We start from the raw sequence: 23232 nt of genomic DNA on the forward strand, positions 1-23232 counted from the left end.
CCCCTCGCCCCTTCCCCATACCTCACACTGTGCGTCTCTTCCATCTGGCTGCTCCTGGGTTATATTCTTTATAATAAGCCAGTAATCTAGTAAGTGACATGTTTCTCTGAGTTCTGTGAGCCGCTCTAGCAAATTAATAGAACCCAAAGAGGGAGTTGTGAGAACCTCTTATTTATAGCCATCAGTCAGAAGCATAGGTGACACCTGGATTCACCATTATCATCTGAAAAGGGGGGACGGCAGTCTTGTAGAACTGAGCCCTTAACTTATGGGGTCTGAAGTCATCTCCAGGTAGGTAATGTCAGAATTGAGTTAAATTGTAGGGCACCCCGCTGATGTCAGAGAGTTGCTCATTGTGGGGAAAACCCACACACATTGGAATTGGGTACAGAGTCATCAGAATGGTTTTCAAGTCACTGGACATTAAGCAATTGTGGGCCCTGAGAAAAAAAGAGGACTCTTAGTGGCTAACTGGACTCCAACTTCAAAGCAGAGCCTAGCAGCCATTTCTAACCAGGGTCCTCTCATGCAAGCCATGCTTCAGGTAGAAGCCTGCACTGAAGTGACCTCAATTGAGCTGTTTACACTGAATAAAGTTCCCTTCTTCACCACACTCCAAACTGGGGATTCCCGTTGGTGTTGAATCAACACCAACGACCATTGGCTGACACAAGTAAGGACACTGGTCCCTTACAAGGGGATCACTATGTTCCTGCCATTTGAACCAGTCCTTATAAAAAGAGTTCCTGGAATAGTACTTCAACCAATAGGACTGAGGCTTTCCCTGTACAATTGGAGCTGTGCAGCTATATTCCCTCATCAGCATCTTCAATGACCAATTAAAGAGACTCCATTCTGACCAAACAGGAGAGCTTTTTTGACAAATCAAGCTGTGAGGATTTGGAGTCCTCATTTGCATGAAGATAGACCAGTGAGGGACCAGAGGTGGAGACTTCTGTGTATATAAGTCAGCTTCTCTTAGATCCAAAGCACACACTTTCTCTTTCCACCAAAGACTGAAGACTATTATTTCCCACCTGGAGCTAAAACACCAAAGTTGTCTCATGGGACCAGAGTGGAAAAGAATAGGCAGAGCAGACCATATCATACCACATGGGCGCAGAACAGAGCTATCTATTAATAGATAGAGCATGCTGCTTCATAATTGAGCCGTAACACTATTGAGATGCTCCACAGCTGTGCTGTATCACAATTGAGCTGCTTGCACTGAATAAAGTTTCCTTTTTCATCTCAGCCCAAATTGGGGATTCTTGTTGGTATTGACTTGACACCAAGGACCACTGATTAACATAGGTAAGAACAGTAATGCTTACAGAGGAAACAGGTGAGCCCTGTGATTGCTCTAGCATCCTGCCTTTGGTTTCCAGTCCAGGAGGGGAAACTGAGGCAGAGCCAGGTAGATCCTGAGTTGAGGAGACAGAGATGATATTCTGGGAGACAAAGGCAACTACAGTCCACAGGACAGGTAATCAGAGAAGAGATGGCTACACAGAGTCCCTCCCTTGAGGATACAGCAGAGCATACATTAGCATGTGCATGTGATGACAGGACCATCAGAGAGGAATAGAGGAAACAGTGCCAGAGGAGCACAAGAGCTGGGATGCCACCAATTTCCACAGCCAGACTGGAAACACAATCCCCAAGGCATCGGGCAGAGTGTTCAGGAACGCTCTCACCCCAGTAGAGGGAGAAGATCAGCCCTGTTGCCTTGCCCTCACCTAACAAATCACATGCCAGACCCCAAAAGACTGACTGCTTCCAAGGAAGTCACTGTTTCCAAGACATAGCTCAAGAAGACCTGTAGGAATACACAGCATCCAGCTCCCAGCAGGGCAGTGAGGACTCACAATGTCAGGCACCCAGTCACAGATCACCAGACATGTGAGGAGGCAGAAAAACCAGAGCCACAAGGTGGAGAATAAGCAATCAGAACTGACATGATGTTAGAACTGGCAGCAAAGGATATTAATGCAGGTATCAGAACTGTAGTCTGTGTTCGAAAAGTTAAGTAGAGACAATATGTAATAAAGAGACTCAAGTGAAGTTCTAGAGATAAAAAATACAGTGGACGAGACTAATAGCAGATTAGATATTAAGAAGAAAACAGTGAACATAATGGTATAGCAATAGAAAAATCCAAAATGAAATGCACAGAGAAAAAATTTTAAAGCTTAAAGAGTGTCAATGAGCTGCACTATGGCTTCAAGTGGCCTGATATACGTGTAACTGAAGTCCCCAAATGAGGGGGAAAGGAAAACTATTTGAAGAAATAATGGCAAAAAATTTTCCAAACTTACCGAAAACTATAAACCCCATTTCCAAGAAGCTCAATTAACTGCAAGCATAAGGGTACATAAAGAAAAGTGCACCAAATAATATAATCAAACTACTCAAAACCAGTGATAAAAAGAAAATCTTAAGAAGTATCTAGGGAGGTGCCCGGGTGGCTCAGTTGGTTTAAAGCCTGTGCTCTTAACAACAAGGTTGCCAGTTTGATTCCCTGTATGGGATGGTGGGATGTGCGTCACCCCCCCCCCACCACCACCTGTAATTAGATTGAAAATGGTGACTGGATTTGGAGCTGAGCTGCACCCTCCACAACTAGATTGAAAGACAATGACTTGACTTGGAGCTGATGGGCCCTGGAAAAACAGTTTCCCTTCCCCAATAAAATCTTTTTTTTTTTAAAAGATTTTTATTGGGGAATTGGGGGGATGGGAACAGTGCTGGGGAATTGGGGGAAGGGGAACAGACAAATTGCTGTCGTTTTGTTCTTCAGTCTAGTTGTGGAGGGCGTTGCTTCACTGGCCCAAGTTGGCACCATCATTGCGCTCTTCCCTGGTGAGGCAGATCAGTCGCCGGCTTCTGGACAGCCACTCACTGCGGCTGCTGGCCTCTCACGCTGGCTGCTGGCTACATACGGTACCCATGGCAACCCACTGCCACAGGGACTGCAGCCTACGCCATCGCCAGCGACTCACGGCAGCCCAGCTCCAGGTTGAGCTGTTGTTCAGCATCCCAGCCATGGAGGGCAGTGTCACTGGCCCTCATATGTGGGATCCGAACCGGGGCCCTCTGGCATTCCAAGCAAGTTCTTAACCATTGCACCACTCGGCCGGCCCAATAAAATCTTGTTTTTTAAAAAAAGTATCTAGGGACCATATTTGCAGAAACTGACAAGCTGGTCCTAAAATTCATAAGAAAATGCATGAGACCCAGAATGTTCAAAACAATCTTGAGAAATAACAAATTTGGAGGACTAACACTTCTAGATTTCAAAACTTCCTACAAAGCTACAGTAATCAAGAGTGTAGTACTATAATGACAGACATTTAAATCAATGAATGAAATGGAGAGTCAGAACTAAACACATACATTTAATGGAAATTAGTTTGGGACAAGAGTTCCAAGACAATTTTATGGGGGAAAGATAGTCTTTTCAACATGGTGCTGGCACAATTCAATTTCCACATGAAAATAATGAATGTGGGCTCTTATTTTACAATGCATACAAAATAAGCTCAAAATGGACCAAAGATTTAACTGTAAGAGTTAAAACTATAAAACTTTTAGATGAAAGCAAAGGTGTACATCTTTATGATCTTGGATTAGGCAGTGGGTTCTTAGACACGACAATCTAAGCACAAGCAATCGAAGAAAAAGTAGATAAACTGGACTTCACCAAAATTAAGAACTCTTGTGCATCATAGGACATCATCAAGAAACTGAAAAGACAACCCACAGAATGGAGGAAATATTTAAAAATCATATATCTGATAAAGGTCTAGCACTCAGAATATGAAAAGAACTTTTACAACTCAAAATTAAAAGACAAATAACCTAACATAAAAATGGGCAAAGGATTTGAATAGTATTTCTTCAAAGAAGACATGCAAGTACATGAAAAGATACCCAGAGTCATTACCACTGGGCAAATGCAGTCAAAACCTCACACCCATTAGGATGGTTATTAAGAAAATTAACATAACAAGTGCTGGCAAGGATGTGGGGAAACTAGAACCTTCATGCATTGCTGGTAGGAATGCAAAATGGTACAGCTGCTGTGGAAAACAGGAGATTGCTCTAAAAGTTAAAGATAGAATCACCACATTACCCAGTAATTCCACTCCTAGGTATATACCCAAGAGAACTGAAAACATACGTCTACACAAAAACTTGTACATGACTGTTCATACCAGCATTATTCATAATAGCCAAAACAACCAATGGATAAACATCATCCAATGAATGGATAGGAAATCCATATACAATGGAATATTTTTCAGCCATAAAAAGGAATGAAGTACTGATGTTTGTTACCACATGGATGTACCTTGGAAACATGCTCAGTGACAGAAGCCAGACACAAAAGGCCAAATAATGTGTGATTCCATATATATGAAATGTCCAGAATAGGCAAATCCACCAAGATAAAAAGTGGATTAGTGGTTTCGTGGCTGGGAGGGGAATGGAGAGTGATGGCTAATGGGTATGGGGTTTCCTTCTGGGATGATGAAAATGTTCTTAAATTAGATGGTAGTGATGGCTGCACAACCTTGTGAATACACTAAAAGCCACTGAATTGTACACTTTTAAATGTTAAATTTTATGGTGTGCGAACATCTAAAGAATTTTAAATCCCAATGGAAAAGACAAGTTATGTGCAGAGAAACAAAGACAAGAATGACATCATATTTCTCATTGGAAACAATGCAAGTTAGTAGACAGTGGATCTACAACTTTAAAAGTATGGGAAGAAAGTGCTGTTCTAGCAAAAATCTTTCAAAAATGAAACCAAAATAAAGACATTTTTTTCAAACATACAAAAGCTGAAGGAATTCCAGCATACCCAGACTACAAAAAATGTTTAAAAAAACCCTTCAGGTAGAAAGAAAGTGACACCAGATGGCAATCTAGACCCACACAACAGAAGGAAAAGCACAGAAATAGAGGTACAGGGGAAAATATGTAAGATCTTGTCTTATTTAAGATAACTGACTTGTTATTCTGGTTTAAGTAGCTTTTTTCCTTTTTATTTGAGAGAACTGTAGGTTCACATGCTGTTTTAAGAAATAATGCAGAAACCAAATTCAGTGTCACATTAAAAACATCATACACCATGATCAAGTGGGATTCATTCCTGGTATGCAAGGTTGGTTCAATCTCCACAAATCAATTAACATAATACATCACATTAACAAAATGAAAAATAAAAATCATATGATCATATCAATAGATACAGAAAAAGCATTTGACAAAATCCAGCAACCATTTATGATAAAAACTCTTAGCAAAGTGGGAATAGTGGGATCATATCTCAACATAATAAAGGCCATGTATGATAAGCCCACAGCAAACATCGTACTCAATGGGGAAAGGCTAAAAGCTTTCCCCTTAAAATCAGGAACAAGACAAGGCTGCCCACTTTCACCACTTGTATTCAACATAGTTCTGGAAGTTCTGGCTACAGCAATCAGACAAGAAATTGAAATAAAAGGCATCCAAATTGGAAAAGAGGAAGTAAAAGTGTCATTATATGCAGATGACACGATACTATATAGAGAGAATCCCAAAGACTCTACCAAAAAACTGTTAGAACTCATAAATGAATTTAGTAGGGTAGCAGGATACAAAATTAACATTCAGAAATCAGCTGCATTTGTATACACCAATAATAAACTATCAGAAGAAGAAATCAGGAAATCAATTCCATTTACAATTGCTTCAAAAACGATAAAATACCTAGGAATAAATTTAACCAAAGAAGTAAAAGACCTGTACTCAGAAAATTATAAGATGTTGAAGAGAGAAACCAAAGAAGATACAAATAAATGGAAATACATACCATGCTCATGGATAGGAAGAATTAATATAGTTAAAATGTCAATACTACCTAAGGCAATATATAGATTCAATGCAATTCCTATCAAACTACCAAGAACATTTTTCTCAGAAATAGAACAAACAATCCGAAAATTTATATGGAGCCATGAAAGACCCCAAATAGCCACAGCAATCTTGACAAATAAGAACAAAGTGGGAGGTATCACGCTACCCAACATCAAATCATACTACAAGGCTACAGTAATCAAAACAGTATGGTACTGGCATAAAAACAGACACATAGATCAATGGAACAGAATAGAGAGCTCAGAAATAAACCCATCCATATACAGTCATTTAATCTATGACATTGGAAGAAATAATGCAGAGATTCCATATACTGTTCACCTAGTTTCTGGCAATGTTAACTTTTCTCTCAACTATAAAAGGTGACGTTGATCTGTCTGTTGACCTTATTCAGACCTCACAAATTTCACATGAATTCCATTGAATGTTCATGCAATAAAATGCAATTGTATTACTGTTGCACATGACCACAATGTGTTCCTTTTCCTTGCTGAGTAGTATTCCACAGAACACAGGTCAACCATTCACCCCTAAAGGACAGGTGGGTCCTTACCAGTTGGGGGCTAATAGGAACAAAACTACTCTGAGCATTTGGGTACAACTTTTGTAATGAATTGAGCTTTCATTTCTCAGATAAACGCCCAACAAAACAACTGCTGCGTCACATGGTAGGTACATGATTAGGTTTGTAAAAACTGCTACACCATGGTTCGAGAGTGGCTGCAGAGTGTTGCACTCCCACCAGCAGTGCACGGGGTCCCACTTCTCTGCACCCTCACTTGCATATGTGTCATCACCAATTTTTAGTTTATCCATCTGATAATGTACAGGGATGTCTTGCTGGGGTATGAATGTGCATTTCCTGTTGGCTAATACATAGAACATCTTCCATGTACTTATTTGCCATCTGTATATCCTTTCCAATAAAATGTCTGGACATGCTCCTGTTCTAATTGGCTTTTTAAACAATTTTTACTTTTAATATTAAGCATTCTTTCTATATTTTAGATAAAGTCCTTTATAAGATATATAGTTTGCAGATATTTTCTCCCAGCCTGTAGCATTTCACCCTCCTCACCAGGTCTTTCTCAGAGCAAAAGTTTTTAACTCTGATGAGGTCCATTTTATAATACAAAGTTTTCTTTTTACAGGTCAAATACAGAAAGGCCTTTCTTAGCTCTGGGTTTTATTTTTCTAAAGTCTTACAGTTTTATATTTTACAAATATATAATCCATTTTGAGTTAATTTTCATATAAGGTCGAGGTGTTTTTGTTTCTTGGCTTATAAATGTCCAAATTACTCTGTTGAAGTTCTATCCTTTCTTCACTTAATTGCTTTTATACTTTTGTCAAAAATCAGTTGGATGTGTTTGCAGGGATCATGGCATGGTCTTTGCTGTGATCATCCATGATCCTGAGCTATCTAAGGGCTGGCCAGGCAACACTGTGTTAGAACGAAAGGTGCTCCTACCTCCCTTGTTGCTTAGGAATTCCAAGGAATTTAGGAGCTGTGAGACAGGAACATATGAGACCTGATAGGTACTTTTTATTGCCCATAGTGCCATTAACCACCTCTATGCCCTGGGTCCACCTTCAAATGTTCCTGGGCCTCTCTCAGCTTTGATGCTGTTCAAGGAATTAAGGCCCCACCCCAGGGGGTTTCCAGAGAGCTCTCTATGGGCCACAAGGCATAGAGGCCCCAAATCTGGACCATCCTCCAACCCAGCACTACCTCTCCCAGTGGGAGTCCCTGCGCTACCCACCCTTGGCCAGCAAACCTGGCCGGCCACACTCACGGTCCACACGGAGTTCAGCCTTGGTGGAGGACACTCCCACGCTGTTCTCAGCCAGGCAGCGGTAGACCCCCATGTCTGCTGGCACCACAGCTGTGATGATGAGCTGGTGGCCGCCCTGCTGGTCGTCACTGATCATGTAGTGGTCGTCCTCCTCCAGCACCCTCCCATCCTTGAACCAGCGCACGCTGGGCATGGGCTGGCCCATCACCACACAGTCGAAGCTCACGGGGTACCCGTCCTGCACCTCCTGATTCTGCAGCTCAGTTAGGAACACTGGGGCTGGGAGGGACAGGCAGGGTGTGCGACTTAGCCCCAGCTCTCAACCCCAATCACAACAGCTGCAGCAGGTCCCCTTGTGTGACCTGCAGGCCTCCATTCATGTGGGAGTGCTCACAGACCTGGCGGCTAAACAGAACTCCATCTCTGCCTGCTAAGCTCCCCCCTCCTCCCCATTCTTTAGGGCAGGCTTCCCTTGTCAGCCTGGTTCCCAACACACCCTGAGGCCAGAGGGACAGCAAAGGGAAGCGGGGAGGAGGAGAGGTGGAAGGAGGATGAAGGTTGTGTGGCTGGGAGTCCAGGGTTGGAGGCATGAGGGGCTCAGAACTGGAGAGGGGAGATTTCAAAACATGACACTGTGGGTTAACAACACCCTTTCTGTCATTTCTAGGGACATGCAAATGAAAAATGAGATGGCTTTTTATTCAATTTTAGTTGCTGGAGCGGGAAATGGGGTGCACATTGGACCACATGCAACCCCGAATTTTATACAGATTGTATGTCAAACCCTCATGGAGAAAGAAACCAAAAACCAGAATTCCCATAGTGGGCTCAAAGATGAGGACTCTGAGACTCTCAGAGGCTAGATAGTAACAGGCACAGACGGGTTGGAATTGAGCTCTGTCCACCCCCAAGTTGGCGCTCTTCCCAGCTCAGTGAGTAGCATCTGCCAAAGGCCAGAAACTGGAGCCCAGTCAACTTGACCTTTCAGCTGACACTGGTCACCCACCAGCCTTGCCCCTCCTCTCTCCCACCCTGCCCCATGCAGCTTGCAGACTCACCAGTCTCTGTGGTCAGCAAGCTTGGCACTGGCTCTGGAGGTGCTGCAGGAACAAGGGACACCTTGGCGATGCGCATTTCCACCCCCCGGGGCCCCTGCTCTGACAGGCTGATGTCCACCCCGATGCCCAGTGTGCCGAACATCTCCCGGAAGCGGGCGGCCGCCTGGTGGGCCTCGGCCAGTGCCTCGAAGCGGATGAGGATCAAGTGCTCGTCCTCGCGGTATGTCTGCCAGTCCCCAGGCTCCTCGGGCTCCAGCGAGCCCTCATCTGCGCTCAGGAAGATCTCCTCATCTGAAACCTCCGCTGGGCCCTTGGTGCGGAAGAGGCGGTGCAGCCGCCGGGCTGCTCGGCGGAAGGCATCGTCTAGTTCATTGCTGGAGGAGCTCTCAGCCTCACTCTCGGTCCCGCTGACCACCACGTGAGCGCTGTGGACCACGTGGCCAAACTTGCTGCTCACCTGACAGGTGTAGCAGCCAGCATCAGCATGGCCCAGGCCGGTGACCAACAGAGAGCAGGTGCCATCCCCAAGCTGGTCAATGTGGTAGTGACGGCCATCAGTCAGCTCCACGCCATCCTTCAGCCAGCAGGCTCGCACGTCTGCCTTGCTGGACACCATACACTCCAAACGTAGGACGTCCCCAACTTGTGCCTCAGTGTCCCCAAATGTGTGGCGGAACATGGGCCCCTCCTGCTGCTTCATCTCCTTTCGCACCTTGTAGCCCTTGAAAGCAGCCTGGATCTTCACAGCTGCCTTGTCCAGGGATGGGTCACCCAGGTCCTCAGCACTCAGGTCTCCCAGCAGTGGACACACTGTGGCCAGCTGCTCCTGCTGCTTCTGTGGCTTCCCAGAGGGGGCTGCTGGAGCCCCGACCTGTGTGCATGGGTAAGGTAGAGAAACTGAGGCCCAGGTCAGGGAAAGTATGGACAGGGGCATCCTGGGCAAGCTGGAGGCAGAGCCTAGTCTGTGCCCCAGCTCCACACCTGGCTCCAGCATACCACTCTGCCTCCACCTGCTGGCAACTGCACTTCCTTCACAGAGGCTGGGTGCCTGACAGCTCCTGTTGTGACAAAAAACAAGCCCACCCTCCCTGAAATCACTTTACACAGTTACCCAGACGGAGACTAACAGGGTTGTGAGGAATACCATGGAGAAGCCAATTCTACTCTTTAAAAAGTTTTCACAGCCAAGTTTTAACATGGGTGAGTGGTAGATAGTGGATGTGGATGAGTGGATGTATAGGTGGGTGGATGGGTAGAGATAAGTGGATATGTGGGTGGATGGATGAATGAATGAATGGATGGATGGTGGATGGACAGATGATGGATAAAGAGATAAGTGAATAAGTAAATAAGTAGATAAATATATGGATAAATTATGAATGGATGGTGGATGGGTGGATAGATGGATGGCAGATTGATGAATGAACAGATGATGATGGACAGAGGATGGGTGGATAGATGGATGGATGGGTTGGTGGGTGGTGAATGCATGGATGGATGGATGGATGGTGGATGGGTGGGTGGATAGGTGAATATATAGATAAATGGATAGTGATGAACAAAGGGTGCTCAGATGGATGTTGGGTGGTGGATAAATGGATGGATAAATGCATGGTAGGTGGATGGATAAATAGAAGGCGATGGATGGATAGACAAGAGGTGGATGGATGAATGGATGATGTGTGGATGGACAGTGACTAGATGGTGACAATCTGAGACACCCAGGCCTCCTTCACAGGCCAACGTGGAAAGCTCACCTTGCTGGCCAGTAGAGAGGTGCTGGGTCTACCAGCCTTCTTGAGGTAAGTGACCAGGGAAGGAGTGCCTGCCCGGGATTCGTCATCAGAGCTGGTGTGTGAGAGGTCAGCCTCACCGGTGCGTGCCAGCTCGTCAGCTGTGGAGTAGTCCTCAGAGAGGTCAGGGGCCATCTCCTCTACTTCTTGCTGCAGACGCTGCAGGCGCCCATCCTCTTCGGGCAACTCGCTGATTGAGTCTAGCGTGGGCTCACGGCTCATGCGGCGTTTCCGGGCCAGGGCTTCCCATAGCAGGTGCAGGTCGCCCTCCTGAGCTGCTTCAGGGGGCAGGCTGGGCTGCGTAGGGGCCTCATCCTCAGATCCTGGTGTCAGCACCACTGGGGACAGCAGGGTACTGATCAGCTGGGCAGGAACAGAGCCATGACTCAAGCTAGCCTGGGCTGCTAATTGTGGTTCCCCTCCATAGGACTCTGCTGCTTGCCTGGGCTCCAGAGAGCTCTGATGGCACCATCTTTATGAGGTTTCACAGGCTCTCTCTAGACCTCAGCTTCTGATCAGGCCAGGCCTCAGCCTACCTCCTGCACAAGGAGCTTGGGGCCAGAGTGCAGAGGATCAGAGTGGGGGTTGGGGGGGTTAAAGTTCAGGGAGCTGAGGTCGGGGGGCTCAGAGGTCATGCGAAGGTGCAGAGTGCAGGAGGAAGGGGGCTCAGTGTAGGGGGGCTCAGAGTGCAGGGGCTGGAAGACTTATAGTACCAAGGGCTGTGACGGTCAAGATCCCACTCAGGGAGGAATGTGGCCTGAGATGCCAGTGAAATGAGTGCTGACATGAGGCTGAGCCATGCTGGGTCTGTGCACTTCCTCAGGAGGCCTCACTCTCCCTTAGACAGACCCTCTGCATAGAGGGCCATCCTCCCCACCCCCATACCCCAGGGGTCACCCTCGGTTCCCCACCCCCTTACACTGGGCCCCCAGGGAGGACGCACCCTGGAAGTTGGTGGCACGGGCAGAGGCAGGGTCCACAGCAGGGCCACAGTGGTACTCGCCCTGGTCCTCCGCGGAAAAGCCCCGGATCACCAGTGTGTGCTGTCGACCCTGGCAGAGAACCTGAATGCGTCTGCTGGGCTGGATGCGCTCCGTTCCCTTCAGCCAGACAACCTCACCCGCCTCCGCCACCTCGCACTCCAGACGCAGGTCCTCGCCGGCGGACACCTGCCGGCTCTCTGGAGCGGAGGACAAAGACGCGAGCTCCAGGGGCTCTGCTGGAAACAGCGGGTTGGGATGGGCACAACAATAAGTACGAGCCCCAGCCTTCCAGCTTAGAGGCCCGAAAGCTCCAGACCAGACCCCCACCCTCATCATTTTGGACCAGGACAGCGACTCACCGAGCCTCACCATCTGGGGCAGGTGCACGGGCTCCCCAACGCCAGCGGGGCCCACGGCCGCCACGCGGAAGCGGTAGGTCTCCCCGGGGGCCAAACCGTCCACCACGCACTCAGGCCCCGGCACCAGCTCGTGGCACAGCCGCCACTCGCCGGTGGCTGCCGCCTTCATCTCCACCCGGTAGCCACAGAGACCCCCTCCACCGTCGCTTGCGGGGGCCACCCAAGACAGTGTCACGGAGCGGCCGCTGCGCCCCACCACCTCGGCATCCTCCGGGGGGTCGGGGAGGCCTGCGCGGGGCCGGGGTGGGGTGTAGGCTGTCAGTGCGGCATCTCCCCATTCGGGGCGCAGCCCCAACAGCCCTGGAGTCTGATCCTAGAACCCAGTGTGGGTGCGGGCAGACCACCCCCCCAGCCCGGTGAGCCTCGGTCCCTGGAGCCGCCTGTCTCAGGAGCGAGGATCTCGCGTTTCAGTCACAGAGACTGTGTGCCCGAGCCCACCCAGGGTTAGGGGACACGGAGAGCCCCCAGCAGCGTCTGGGGCTGGAACCTCCCGCTCCTACTCACACACAGGAGAGCCCTGAATTTGAGCTGTAGCCAGTGGGCAAGCCACCCACCCAGTACGGTGAGCCGCGCAGAGGCTACTGCGTCGCGGGCGGCGAAGGTGACCTCTCCGGCATGGTGCGGTTGGGCGCACCGCAGCAGTAGTGCGTGGTGGCTGCCCTCGGCAGTGACCGTCCAGTCGGCTTCATCCGGCTGCACTGCCGCCCCGTTGATGTACCAGGTCGCCTCACCCACTGGCACCGCTTCGCTGAGCACACATCTGAAGTGGGCCTGCCCTCCCATCCGCACGACCGCGTCCCGCGGGGGTTCCAAGACTTCCAGGCGCCACCCTGCGTGGCGGAGTCGGGGGCGTGAGCGCGGGACGAGGGGCGGCCTCTGAGACAACCAGCCCCCGCCACCCCTCCCACAGTTCCCGCCCTCCATCTCCACGCAAAGGCAGCGGCCCAGCTCAGGTGGGAGGGACTTCAGAGATCTACATGCCCCCAACACAGACTGGATTCTCCCTCTGATGAGGAAGCCTCAGAGATGGATGTCCTCCCAATTCCGAGCCTCTGGCGGGAGAGGTCTCAAAGACCGATGCCCCTGCCATCACATCCCTCCCGGCTCTGCCCATCCCCCAGATACCCCTACAGACCGTTATCTGGTGCGAGGTGTCTGAGACTTATTCCCCGCCCCCCGCCCCCCCGCGGCGGCCTCTCCTCGCACCGGAATCCGGTGGGATGGGCCTCAGACCAACAGCCATACCCCTATCCCCCCACACCCGCGGTCCCAACCCCACTTCTGAAGCCCACAACGCAGCATTTCGTGCGAGTTTGAAAGACTTACTGCCCCTCCTTCGGTCCAAGCTCCACCCCCTCCCCGCATCCCTTCAGCGGGGTATCCGCCCAGAGGCATCTGGAGACCCCTACCCGCACCCCGCACCTCTGACGGTGAGGAACGCTGATGTCACTACATCCCCAGCCAGGAAGGTCACCCGGCAGCTGTCCTGCAGCCGCAAGTTTTTGAGCAGCAGCAGGTGCCGCAGGCCATTCTCAAAATAAACCACTTCGGTGTTCTCGGAGGTGCGCACGGGCTCGTCGTCCAGCAGCCAGGTGTGGGCGGCCACCTCTGGCTGTGACAGCTGGCACTCGAACAGCGCTTCGCCACCCTCTAGCGCCTCCACGTTCTCCAGGCCCCGCACCACAGTGTTCTTGGCTGGGGGAGGGAGAGGGTGGCTCAGCGCATAGGGTCCTCCTCCTTCCAGATCCCCCCACAGTCACGTGGGGGAGTCCTCCTCCCCCCATGACATAAGGCCAAACAGGGAGGGAGCTGCAGCTAGCCACAAGGAGGGAGGCCAGTGGTATCCACATGGAGCCATCATGTGTGGCCTACCCAAGGCCCTGCCCAGCTCCACATATCACCACACTAGTGGCAGGAGTGTGTGTGTGGGGGTGGGGGGGTCCTACCCATCTCACAGGTGAAACACCTTATAGGTGTTGCCAAAATTGCCAGGGCCACTGCGGGACTCAAAGCTGGCCTGAGGCTTCCACCCCTTTGTTCTGGCTGCAGGTCGGGCTCTGGACATGGCCCCGTTTCCTCTGTCTCCCATTCAGCACTATCAGACCTGCTGGGCTGCTCCCCTCATTCACTAGGACCAAAGAGACCTCTGACCTCATTCTCCAACCCTCTGGTTCTCTCCTGCATACAGTCCGTGAGTCTAATAAGCAGCCACACGGTTTTCATGGAAGCCATGAACTCAGTGCCTGGCTGTGCCAGCTAGCCACATCCCAGCACCGTTTCCACGACAGGCTATCTGCACTGCAGGTGTGCAGCAAAGAGGAGTGACAAGAGGGGACACTGGAATGGGAATGGAAGGAAGCATGGGGGGCAAGCAGGGAATCAGGCCAGCTGAGTGAAGGATACAGGGGCCAGGTGTTAAGGTCAAGCAGGAAAGGAGTGCCAGGTGACACAGGGCTGCCCTGGATGCTGGGGAAGGTCTGGCCTTAACCCACAAGACAGCAAGGAGCCACTGCAGTCACTGAGCTGGAGGTCCAGGCCCCCAGCCCCAACTGCTGTCTGGGTATCTGTCCCAAAAGGAACCTGCACAAAGCCCTGATACTGCCTCCCAGCTCATCCAGAGCCCAAGCCTGTGCCTGCAGGCAGGGGTGTCTGCTCTGGACAGGGAACTGAGGAACGAATGGGTGAAGGTTGGGGGTAGGGCACCTCAGAGCAGAGGACCCACTGGGCCATCCACATCCTTCTACCAGGCCTCCTCCTGCCCTGAGCTGCTCGTGCCACAGACCAGACTCCCCCCAGCCTTTTTCCTCCTGTTACAACTACCGGAGCCAACAAGGACCCAGGAGTCTGACCACATCCTGTTCCAATGGAACGGTCAGAAGGGGTGTGGACCAGAAGGAAAGGCAGGCACAGTCATTGCTGGAGCTCACCCTCCTTAGTTCCCATCCAAGGATGTCATCACTGCTTTATTTGATAATATCCCAGATTTTTGAAGCAGCAGCGAGCCCCTGAGCCCTGCTGTCCACTTTCCTACACTGCTCCATTCTCCACTCGGTCCTGCCAGTGGCTGAAGGCTCTGCTCAGATGTCCATGAGCCCCACTGCAGCTGTTCCCCATAGCACCTATCACATTTTCCAGTGGAGATGTCGGTGTCGCAGTGAAAGGAGGGCTTTTTGCCTGTTCCCCGCTGTGCTCCCAGGTACCAAAAAGAGTGTTTACAAAACTTAGTTGTTGAGCTAGTGAGTGAATGGAGGGTAGGGACCTCAGGTGGCCAGTGGCCGGACTGTTCTCACCTACTCACACCTGCTGTCCAACTTGGATGGCCCTGACAACTGTCTCCACCCTCCAGCTCACTCTCCACCAGGAACATTTCAGATTTTCCCAAAGAGGAAGTGGCTCCAGCCAAACGATGCCCCCTTCCACAGAGTGGGGCAGCCCATTGTCCCCTGCTCTTGGTTCCCCAACAGCATATGCTTTCAGGGACATGGGCTTGGGGAGCCCTCTAAGTGAGCAGTCTGGGAAGGGGCAGAGCTGGGATCCGAGCCCCACTGAGCGCCTGGCTGCCCCAGGCTACTTGCTCACTCGCCCAGAAGCTGCTCCCTGCCTGCCTCTGTCTCCCCAGTGTTTTGGATGCAGATTCTTCAGGTGCAGCCTCCACCCAGGATTTGTCCAGCTGCCCTGTCCTATCAGGCTGCTTGAAGGGGGGCTGGGGACTGGGTGAGTAGGCTTAGGGCCCACCCAGTTTCAGCAGGATCCACCTGCTGGGATCCTGTCTTTCTAGTGTGGCCACAGTCACCATGACACAGTGTTGGATGTCATCACTTGCTGTTCCACCATATGGCTCGGCTTGAGCCAGGCGGAAGCCTGCTGGGCCTGGGGCTGCCCACCGGGCGGCCTCACCTTGCACTTGCAGCAGGGCTACCACGCGGGTCCCCGCGGCCTCACAAGAATAGATGCCACTGTCGCAGGGCAAGGCCGGCCTGAAGGACAGCCTGGCCACGGTCCAGTCCTGCTCTATGACGATGCGGTGCCCGTCGGCGTGCACCTCTTGCTCATCCATCTTCCACGTGGCCTGCACCGGCCTCGAGTACTGGCAGAGGAGCTCGGCCGGGCCGCCCTCCTCAACCGCCAGGTCCTTCATGGCACTGACCACCTCCACCGTGGGATCTGTCGGCCGATACGCCAGGCACGCGTCAGCCAGAGCAGTGTGGCCGGGCCCCACCCGCCCTGTGTGGCCAGCGTCAGCGGCTCAGCAGCAAGCAAGCACAGGGTTGTGGTAGAAAAGGAGCTCATGGTGGTGGCCCGAGGCCCTCCATGAGGGGCAAGCCTCAACCCCACATGCCCCACTCATGGCAGTCCATCTCCATCTGCTGGGCCCCTCCTGGCCCTTCTTGCCCCAAGCCCCCACCTCCCTGGGTCTGGGGCTCACGTTGTCACAGCAGGGACACAATGCCCTCTTCCTGAAAGCCTTGGTGCTCCTTGGGTCCACCGCCTCTGCTAGACACACAGCACCTCCAGTCTAACTTGTCCCTTCTCCAGGGGTCTCTCTGCCCCTATGGGGTCCCCATCCCACCTCTACATGGCAAAATCCACCTGGCAAAATCCTAGTCAACAAATGGTTCACCCCTGAGGGAACCTGAGGGAATGTCCACATCTATTCTGCATCAATGCAGAGGAGGCCTGTCGGCAAACATGCCACGGGAGCCGCACCAAGCGGCCATCCTAGGAACACCTGACATTCCCACTGGGAGTGCACTAAGGGGTCCCTGGAAGCCCACTGCCTTCCCCAGTGGCTAGCTCTTTCCCAGAAGACACAGACTAACCCAACCCACAGCAGTAGAGGCAGCCTTGAGCAGGGACAAGGCAGGCCAGGCCAGAACTGGAAGGCTGCCTTCTGGGTGTGCACCTGAGGGATGTGCAGCTGCAGAGTGGCAACCAGGTGGCAGCAACACCCAGGGCCCCACAAGCAGGTGGGCATGGGGTCGGCCTCTAGCTTCATGCTCTGAGACTGGCCTTCTTTCTTATCCATGAAGCAGGACTACAGCCTGCCCTTACGCTCACCCATGGCACGCGTGGAGTGACGCCAGTCCCTGAACCCCTGCCCTGGGAGCCCACAGGAAGCATGCAGGAGCAGCAGGGGCAGAAGCGCCAGTGTGAGCAGGGTTCCATTGGCTGGTACCTTTGACCAACAACTTGGCCGTGGAGACCAGGGGCCCTGCACGGTACGTGATGGTGCCTGAGTCAGCAACCCCCAGGCCCGACAGCATAAGGGAGTGGAAGGTCCCATCACGCACGCAGATGGCACTCTGGGGGCCGTCCTGCAGCAAGGTCCCATCCAGCCACCAGCGGGCCTCTGGCCCACCTGCACGGGACACCTCGCAGGAGAACGTGGCCACCTCCCCCGCAAAGACGTCCACATTCTGCAAACCACGTACCAGGCATGGCGCTGCCTCTGCACAAGAGGGCAACAGGAGGGCAGGCTGGGATGCCCTGGGACCATGGGACCAAATGGGGTCCACTACTTGGGGCTCCCTGGGGTTGGGGTCCAGAGAGCCACCTGGGCCAGCTGTCCTACTTTTCTCATGGAATGAGACATGCAGACTACCCACAGCAAGCCCATGGAGAGTCAGCTCAGCCCCTCTGCACCCACACCTCTCTTTGGAACATGCCTGGTTTCACCAAAGTACATGAATGATATGCATCCACAGCCTCTTCAGAAGGCAGAACAGACAAGCCCTAAGCCCCATGGCTGTAACCTTTGTGGGGTGGGTTTTGGGCTAGGGAGGAGAGGCCATAGGGCTGCAACTATGAGAAGGTGGGGTCTGTCTCAGGTAGTGAGCCCTCTGTCTCTGTGGGTATGGAAGCAGGTGCTTCTCCTGTCCAGATGTACCCTATAGTCCCTCTGGCCCTAAGATTCCAGGGCCCTAATGCCCGTGGCAACTGTTCCCTGCCCCATTACCCAGCAGGCCTGAGCCCAGAGGATTCCCAGATGCAGCTGCTGCCTGGACTGTGCTCCCACACCCACCCCAGCCAGGCCCTACTCAGAAGCCCTCGATGCCCTTCTTGTGTGTGCACCACTGACACTCCAGCCCCAGCCCCCCTTACTTGTCCCCACCCTCTTCCAAGAATGCACATCTGACAGTTCCTGTCTTCTCCATCAGATCCTCATTCCCACGTCAGGCACTATTCCCAAGCTCACCTATACACCACCTACCAGGACACCCATTCACACACCCCCGTGCCCATGGTCCTCCCCTAAGGATATGACCCGGTGTCTGCACACAGGCCAGCTGGTACAGGCTGGGGACACCTGGCTGACAGAGGTCAAGGTACAGCCCTCAGCAAGGCCCACAAGGCCGAACCTAGCTCCTTGTCCCCCAAACAGACACGCACCCTAATGAATACACAAGGCCCTTACTGGCCCAGCCCTGCTCAGGACACTACCCCTCCCCTATCACTCTACTTGAGGAGTTCCCCAACCTGAGGCCACAGAGCTGGCTGTGTCTGACCATTCCCTGAAGACTCACGACATGGCTTTGTCTTTAATGTCCAATGCCCCCATGGGATTGGGGACTCCCCAAGGGCAGAGCTGCACCTGGCCCCTCTCAAGGTCTACAACTTGGACAAGGTTAGGGGCTTAGAAGGTTTGTTCAATAGATGGATGGTGGGTAGTGGATGGATGGTTGAACAGATAGATGGTTGGGTAGATGGATGATGGATAAATGAACAGATGGATGATTGATGAATAGATGGTGGATGCACAGATGTATGGATCGATGATGGATGAATGTGGCGAATGGATGGATAAATGATAATGGATGGATGGATGGATGGATGGGTGGATGGATGCATAGATGGATAAATGATGGTAGATGGTAGATGGTGGCTGGCTGGATGGTGGATAGATGGTAGATGATGGATGGGTGATAGATGGATGGATGGATGGATGGATGATAGGGGTGAATGGGAGGATGGTGGACAGATGGTGGATGAACGATGGCAGATGGTGGATAATGATGATGGATAGGTAAATGGATGGTGGATGGATGGATGGTGGGTGGGTGGATGATGGATGAATGGTAAACAGATGGTTAGATGAATGGGACTAGCATGAGAACCAACAGTAAGACAGCAGGGGAGGAGCACTCAGGAATGACCGGATCTTCAGACAAGGTATAACCTGTTGAAGGTCCTTGAAATCCACTATATCCAAAACTGTACACGTGTCACAGGTTTGCATCATCACCTGGGAATCTGTCGACTATGCATGTGTGTTAATATGACCTGTGTCATAGGTGTAGCCATATGGAGGGTAGAAGTGTGGAAGGCCCCGCCCAGACCCCAGCGGCCAGGCTCCCTATCTCCCTCATGCAGATAGCACTAACCCCACACAGGGACCCCACCCCCACACACAAACCAAACTGTCTAGAGCTGATCTTCACCATCCTACCTCAGTGCAATCTCTGCCATAGCTTTAGCGGTCAGGGGTTAGAAAATTGCCATCACAAGGCAAGGTCACCACGGGAAGGCTTGGGTTTCTGGCCATACCACCCCCTAACAGCCCCTTAAATAGGGACATGGGGACATCCCAAGCAGAGCGCTGGACATGTGTGTGGGGGGGGCTGCCCACCTGTGACCTTCAGCTGGGCCTCTGAGCTACATAAGCCCACTTGGAAACTGATGGTTCCGGCATCCTCGAGGGTCACCTGCAGAAGCAGAGATGGGGTCTCAGCCTGGTAGCCCATTCCAACTATTTCTGCTGGCAAGTCCCTAGCCCAAGGCAACTGGAATTGGAACCTTCCCCTCCCAAGCCCCTGGAACCTGTGGATGGAGGCAGGTCCCAGGGCCCCACCTTATGGAGGGTGAGGGAGTGCAATGTGCCATGCTCCTCTGTGATGTCGTTCATCTCATTGGCCTGCAGGGGCACCCCTCCCAGGGCCCAGCGGGCCTCCTGGCTGCAGGCTCTGGACAACCGGCACCGGAAGTGGGCGTCTTGGCCCTCGCTGAGCTGCACATCCTGCAGGGGCTCCAGGATGGTCACCTCAGGGGCTGCACCGGGGAAGGCATAGCGTCAGCCTTGGCACCTGGGAAGCCTCCCAGTCCTGGAGTCTGCTCCCTGCATCCCACCCCAATTCTTGCAGACAGGCACACAGGGCACCACTCAACCCTGACATCTCGGGCCACCCCAGAACCACCCATGCACGGAGCTACCTCCCCACCAGTTCCCTGCCCTAAAAGCAGGGACCCTTGCAGTCTGTCTCTCCCCCCATAGTGCCTGGATGTTCTAGCCACAAGTGTGGTAAGCAGCTGCCCGTGCCCGCTACCTCGGACGGTGAGCTGGGCGGAGGACATGTGGAGACCCACGTGGAAGGAAATGGTGCCTGCATCCTCTGGTGTCACGCCTTTCAGCCGCAGTGTGTGGGTGTGGCCACCCCGCACAGCCACCTCTGTCACCTCATTGCTCTGCAACGGCAGGCCCTGGAGGCGCCACTCCACATCCGTGGCACCAGCGCGTGACACCTCGCAGCTGAACTCCACCTCCCCGTCAGCCTGCACCTCGGCGTCGAGCAGACCCCGCACTATGGTCACCTCGGGCTCTGGGGTGTGGGCCAGGGGAACCCGTTATCAACCTGGTCTGAACACCCAGGCCAAGCTCCCATGCCCCTTCTCCAGGAAGCCTTCCTAAATACTCTCACACTTTTCCCCTGCCATGACCTTCATCTGCCCCACACAGCATTCATCACCCAATTTGCTACAAACACAGACCCCTCCTGTGATGCTGAACTCCTGGGGGCAGAGACTGGGTTGAGGGTGCCTCTGTTTAGAGAAAGTAGGTGAGGGGTTGCAGGGTGGTGAGCTGCCTCTGTCTATGTCCCTGTGGCTGGGACATCAGGGAGGCAAGACCTTCGGACAGACAGGCAAAGGCTCAGAGAAGGCAACCCAGGTTAGGCTGACTCACCTAGCGGCTGGGGGCAGAAGGCAGGGCAGCGCCATGAGCCACAGCCTATTTTCCTACTGTTGACAGGGGAGTGGTGCAGACATGAGAAGGGAAAGCTTGTAACCTCAGGGGCCTGAGAGCCACCCTGGAATAGCACCTGCTAGAGGGGGGCCCCCCAGGGTAGCTAAAAGAGAAGTGGGTGCAGCAAGGAGGGCTCACCTCTGACCTTGACAGAGGCCAAGGTTTTCTGGCCACCCACCACGCAGGCATACTCGCCCGTGTCCCTGGCCTCGAGCCCATGGATCAGCAGCTCACACGTGGCCCCCTGGTAACGCATCTCGTACTTGGGGCCTGCACGCAGTTCCGTGCCCTCTTTGAGCCACTGCACGGGAGCCCCAGGCTCCACCTTGCTCAGCTGACAGCACAGTTGTGCCACACCACCCACTTCCTGCTCCGTGCCCTGCAGTTCGGTCTGGAATATGGGCCTGGGGGCTGGGGGGCCAGGGGATGCTTAGAGGTGCTGTGCAAGGTGCCCCCTGCTACACAGGGGCTGAGGGGCCTGGGGAGGGCAGGGGCCATCGCGCAGCTCACCGCGGACTGAGAGGCTGGCAGTGCTCTGTGCGTGGCCTGTGTCGCAGGTGTAGTGACCAGCGTCTTCCTGCTCAGCACTCAGCACCAGCAGCTCCACGGCTGCACCCTCCTGCATCATCTGGTACTTGGCACAGGGGAAGAGCTGCAGCGAGCCCTTGCGCCACTCCACACTGGCACCTGCCCGGCTCAGCTTGCAGCACAGGCGGGCCGTAGCACCCTCATCCACCTCCTGGGCCTGCAGCTCCTGCAGGAACTGCACGGGCGCAGCTGTGGTGTGAGAGGGGCATGGGGACAGTGACTCAGTCTAGGTCCACCCACCCAGCACGAGCAGAGTCCCTCAGATGGGACTCCCAGGGTGAGGCTGCAGCCCGGAGGGTGTCCCCAAAGCAGACAGGGCCTACATTCAGGACAGAGCCAGCCTTGGAGCCCACCTGTGACAGCGAGGGTGGCGCTGGTGGCCTGGGAGCCACAGGTGCATGTGTACTCGCCGGCATCCTCCCTGCGCAGGTCTCGCAGCACCAGCTCCATCACGCGGCCCTGTTGACGTAGCTCATGGCGCTCGTCCTCCTGCAGCTCAAGCCCGGCTTTGCTCCAGACCACAGTGCTGGGCTCCAACAGCTCACACCGAAGGGTGGCCAGGCCGCCCTCCTCAGCCTGCAGGCTCCGTAGGGGTTCCCTGAATACTACCTGCAGGGCTGGGGGTGGGTAGGCAGAGTGGGGACAGAGTCAGCCCCCACACCCAGGCAGAAGCCGCCTGCCCCACCCAGCCAGGATACAGCCCCCACACCCAGATAGGAGATGGCACCACATACTCGCCCCCCCAACTCAGCAGGAGACATCCTCCCACACCCAGGCAGGAGATGGCCCATCACACACCTAGCCAAGAGATGGACCCACACACCCCAGCCAAGAGGCAGGCCCCACTCCCCACATCCAGTTAGGAGACAGGCCCCCAACACCAGAGCAGGAGATAGCTTCCCGCACCCAGTCAGTCTGCTAAGGGCCAAGGTCAAGCATAGCCTGCAGCTCCACTCCCACTGCCTGACTGCCCACAGGCCCCAGGAGACTGGAATGGGAACGGGTATCATAAGTTTGGGTCCACTGCAAGGGGAAGGAAAAACTGTGGAGGCTGCAAGAGGTGCTCTCAATCAGACCAGGCTAATCTCATGTCAGCCTCCACCCCGGATTCCCATGGACAGGGCTGTGTCCTGCCAGGTCATCAGGGTCGGAGGTCCCCGTGGACCACTAAGGCAGAGCCATCCCTCAGATCCTGACTATAAGCTGTGGAAAAAGGGTAAAAGTTGAGTGAATTAGGAAAGGAGTAGGGCCACAAGCTAAGATGCTGTCCCTACCATGAAGTCTGACCAAGGGCAGTCATTTGGATGCAGAAAAGTACACAGACACCAGAACACTGAACAACATTGTGACAGGCAAGGAGACAGGAACAGAGAAAAAAATGCCCAAGGAACAGAATAATAGAGTGCCTGTGGGTACCCAGTGTGAGCACAATAGACTAGGAGAAGAGGACAGGCATGCAAATGAGTCCACATTGCCACACGTGGTCGTTACCCCTGATGATCAGCGTGGCCGAGGTCCTCTCCTGCCCACACACACACGAGTATTCCCCAGCATCGGCCACAGCCAGGCCCCGGATCTCCAGCTCACACACGGCCCCATCCTGCCTCAGGATGACTCTGTCCCCAGCTCTGAGGGTCTCGGGCCCCTT

General features: G+C 53.1%; 1 protein-coding gene across 1 annotated transcript in view; it reads right to left on the reverse strand.

The window, feature by feature from the left end:
• The window catches only part of LOC109376497 (obscurin), a gene marked incomplete at its 5' end in the record, with an annotated part of 89056 nt that overhangs the window by 39457 nt on the left and 26367 nt on the right, over positions 1 to 23232 (reverse strand). Inside the window, 14 exons of the mRNA XM_019632423.1 lie at positions 7728 to 8006; positions 8786 to 9656; positions 10543 to 10916; positions 11522 to 11797; positions 11921 to 12208; positions 12535 to 12810; positions 13403 to 13675; positions 19608 to 19683; positions 19830 to 20026; positions 20302 to 20574; positions 21135 to 21407; positions 21507 to 21773; positions 21938 to 22201; positions 23076 to 23231. Coding sequence (XP_019487968.1) covers positions 7728 to 8006; positions 8786 to 9656; positions 10543 to 10916; positions 11522 to 11797; positions 11921 to 12208; positions 12535 to 12810; positions 13403 to 13675; positions 19608 to 19683; positions 19830 to 20026; positions 20302 to 20574; positions 21135 to 21407; positions 21507 to 21773; positions 21938 to 22201; positions 23076 to 23231 — 4143 coding nt within the window. The remainder of the gene's footprint in view (positions 1 to 7727; positions 8007 to 8785; positions 9657 to 10542; positions 10917 to 11521; positions 11798 to 11920; positions 12209 to 12534; positions 12811 to 13402; positions 13676 to 19607; positions 19684 to 19829; positions 20027 to 20301; positions 20575 to 21134; positions 21408 to 21506; positions 21774 to 21937; positions 22202 to 23075; position 23232) is intronic.

The sequence above is a fragment of the Hipposideros armiger genome, unplaced genomic scaffold (assembly GCF_001890085.2).
Source record: "Hipposideros armiger isolate ML-2016 unplaced genomic scaffold, ASM189008v1 scaffold_1139, whole genome shotgun sequence".
In the NCBI taxonomy this organism is placed as follows: domain Eukaryota; kingdom Metazoa; phylum Chordata; class Mammalia; order Chiroptera; family Hipposideridae; genus Hipposideros; species Hipposideros armiger.